The sequence below is a fragment of the Carassius auratus genome, chromosome 20 (genome assembly GCF_003368295.1).
Source record: "Carassius auratus strain Wakin chromosome 20, ASM336829v1, whole genome shotgun sequence".
Classification (NCBI taxonomy): Eukaryota; Metazoa; Chordata; class Actinopteri; order Cypriniformes; family Cyprinidae; genus Carassius; species Carassius auratus.
Window position 1 is genome coordinate 20,062,506 of NC_039262.1, and position 3,624 is coordinate 20,066,129.

General features: G+C 37.4%; 1 protein-coding gene across 1 annotated transcript; it reads left to right on the top strand.

Moving 5' to 3' along the window:
* Window positions 1-3,624, top strand: LOC113121136 (transmembrane emp24 domain-containing protein 5). Its single transcript, XM_026291386.1, has 4 exons — window positions 1-286; window positions 1,144-1,241; window positions 1,352-1,532; window positions 2,787-3,624. Exons 1-4 carry the CDS (start codon window positions 107-109, stop codon window positions 3,003-3,005), a joined length of 678 nt encoding a protein of 225 aa, XP_026147171.1. The 5' UTR covers window positions 1-106; the 3' UTR covers window positions 3,006-3,624.

Here is a 3,624-nt window from a genome sequence, read left to right on the forward strand (position 1 = left end):
AAGTCATAGCATTTTCCAACTCGTTTGCTGAGCTGTCCCGAGCAGCTCCTGAAGTTTTCAGAAGAACTTTCATCGGTTGTTTCTAAAGTTGTGTAAGTCTAGGGAGATGCGGTGGAGTATGGAGGTGCTGAGAGTGTGTGTGGCGTGTCTGTCGCTGTGTGTGTGTGTGATCAGCGCGTTCTCTCAGTCTCTGGACGGTGACTTTACCTTCAGTCTCCCCGCCGGACGCAGAGAGTGCTTCTTCCAGACCATGAAGAAAGACGCTTCGCTGGAGATCGAGTACCAGGTGACACACATCTGGAGATCTCCCTCTGATCCAGCCTGTGTGCTGGTCATACTGGATACACTGCAAGACGATATAACTTCATTTAGTTGGATACTGCATACATACGTGTTGTAGAATCAATTAAAAGTTGAAAATAGATAATATGAAATAAAAATAAAAATAAATTCTACATTGAGTTTTAACTTTAATTCAAAGTTGTATAAATCGTGTGAAATGCATTTGTTAATGTTTAAAGTAAGCAAAATAAATTAAAACATGAATGAAAAGTTATTTTTTAATGTTAACGTTTGAAGTGAAAGTGAGTGACTACTATTTTTCTACAAAGCAAAACAGCAATGAACAATGTAGATAAATATAGATAAAACATTTAATTGTTATAACTTCATCATTTTGTTGGATACTCCCTACATACGTGTTATGTTAAAAGTTGAAAATAGATCATATAAAATTAGATTTTATACATTACACATTAAGTTAAAACAACTTAAAATCAACATAAAACATTTAATTGTTATATTAATATTCTTGTATTCATTTTTGTAAAAAGGTTTTTCTTCATATTTGGCCCCATTTTTTGCTGATTAGCTGGTTGCAAAACAAACTGCAATAATTATTTTTCATGCATGATCTTATGCAATACACTATGCTGGATTATGAAAATTAAACTTGAAGTTGTGACACACTCCTGAAGTTGAAGAAGTGACACAGTGGAGCTAAAGGTCATTCTGGGAGAAGGAGAAGTACCAAGAGGACTGTGATTGATGCCCACAGTAAGCTCAGAGCTTCATGCTGTGAGGACAGAATCAGCAGATCCTTCTATTGATTCATCATTCATATAAATCTGTGTCTGTGTGCAGGTTCTGGATGGAGCGAGTCTAGATGTGGACTTCTACTTACAGTCGCCCAGCGGTCACATTATAGCCACTGACCACAGAAAGTCTGATGGGGTTCATACGTATGTTTTACCCACAATCACAGTTTGATCATATACACTGAGCCAGTAACTTCCTGATTGTCTGTGCTTGACCTTTCTTCATTTTTATTATGTGACTTTTTCTACTTCAGAGTGGAAACAGAAGAGGGAGACTACATGTTCTGTTTTGATAATACATTCAGTGCAGTTTCTGAGAAGGTCATTTTCTTTGAGTTGATTCTGGACAATATGGGGGACGGCGAGGAATTGGAAGACTGGAAAGCGTACGTACAGGGAGCAGACCTTCTGGACATGAAGCTGGAGGATATCATGGTATGAAGAACACCTGTCTCAGTCAGCGTTATTTTTTTTGTTTGTTTGTTTGACTAAACGAAAGAAATAAATTATTCATAGTTTTAATCAAAAGTGACAGTAAAGACATTTATCATGTAAAAACAAAAGGAAAAAAGCTGTTCTACTGCATACTTTCTGTGCATCAAAAAATACTGAAACAGATATTAATCATAGTTTCCACAACAATATCAGGCAGCACAGCTGTTTTCAACACTGATAATAGCAAGAAATAATCTGGAGTAATGGCTGCTGAAATATGCCACAGGACTAAACTACATTTTAAAATATATTAAAAAAGGAACCTGTTATTTTAAATGATAACATTTTTACAATAGGTTAAGAAGACCTTTGTTTGAACCAAAGCATTATAGATAACCTGACAAGGCATGCCAACTACAGGAGGTGTGAATGTGACCCTGAGTTTCTGTGAAATGGGCTGATTTTGGATAAACATATTATATACCTATTTTTTAAGTCCCCCAGGGAATATAAATTAGAAGCTGTGAAATGGGCTGATAGTAAAGGGCCGGGGACCGCTAGCCAAGTACTTGACTGTTTTTCTTGAAAGAAGTGTTTATAAACTGATTTGACGTTAAAAAGTTATTTCAGGAAGCAAAGGGAAGTTTTCCAATTATAATCACATCTGTGCAGGAACTTGTGTGTTCCTGTTGGGTCAAAGTTCTGAGCTGACTTTGTTTACCTGCCATTGTTTCAGAGTGGAGATATTATCGATTTCGTAGAAGTTTGTGTGAGACGTTTTGTCTCGGCCGTTGGTTATTTTTCCTTTTAATCCTGAAGACACAAAGTTATTTGAGGTTTATTTGTTGAGAAAACTGATTGAAAACACAATTTTTCTTCTTTTATCCTCCAAAACACACAAACACTCTCTGAACTAACATAAAGGAACTGTGGGAACAGCTCATATGTTTAGGGTCCTATATAGCGCCTAAGGCACACCTGTGCAATAATCATGCTGTCTAATCAGCATCTTGATATGCAACACCTGTGAGGAGGATGGATTATCTCGGCAAAGGAGAAGTGCTCACTAACACAGATTTAGACAGATTTGTGAACAATATTTGAGAGAAATAGGCCTTTTGTGTACATCGAAAATGTAAACTCTTTACTGTATTTTCATAAATGCAACGTTGGTGAGCATATTAGCCTACTTTCTAAATAAAAATTCAGTGTTGGTGCAAATATTCACATTCGTGAGTGTGTGTTTCTTTAAAGGACACCATCAACAGCGTGAAGTCTCGACTGGGAAAGAGTCTTCAGATCCAGACTTTGCTGAAAGCCTTCGAAGCCCGCGACCGCAACCTGCAAGATAGCAACTATGAGCGGGTCAACCTGTGGTCATGTACCAACCTTATTGTCATGGTGATTGTATCCGGGGTCCAGGTGTACTTGCTGCGCAGCCTCTTTGATGACAAGAAAAAGACACGTACATAGCTGCCTCTACTGCTACTGACTGAAAAACACAAACACACACACCCCTCTGTCTGTCTGTCCTTAACTCCTCCGTTTACTCCCATTAAGTGTCCTTGGACTGATAATAGCTGGAGTCTCTCCTCCTCCACACCTTTTCATGTCTCAAGACAATCATTTTCTACTTGACTAAGCCGATAAAATGAGAGCTGGAAGTTGATCTCTAAGCTGCTGCTGTGTGACCGATCTAACCCGTGTTAAATCTAGATTATTAGACTAGTTTTGTGTTTTGTGTGATGTTTAGTTACTGAATTTTTCCAGGGACTGATAAGAATACACTGATATGTGGCACCTTTCGTATTTTTGTAACAAACCAGCAAAGAATTTTGAAATGGCGCTATTGTAAAGCGTTTATGAGCCGAATCTTGTCTGATTAAAATATTGAGTGTTTATTCATATGTTAACCACACCTACGCCCATTTTCTGTTTGCTTTACCCATCTGTTACTGATAATTTTATGTAGAGACGCACCCAATACATTGATGCTGTGTCCCTTTTCTTAACAATTTTTAATTGTAATTTACATTTTTTGTCTGGGTCTATTTATTTCAAAATGCATAAAAAATGCAATTCATAACTAAAA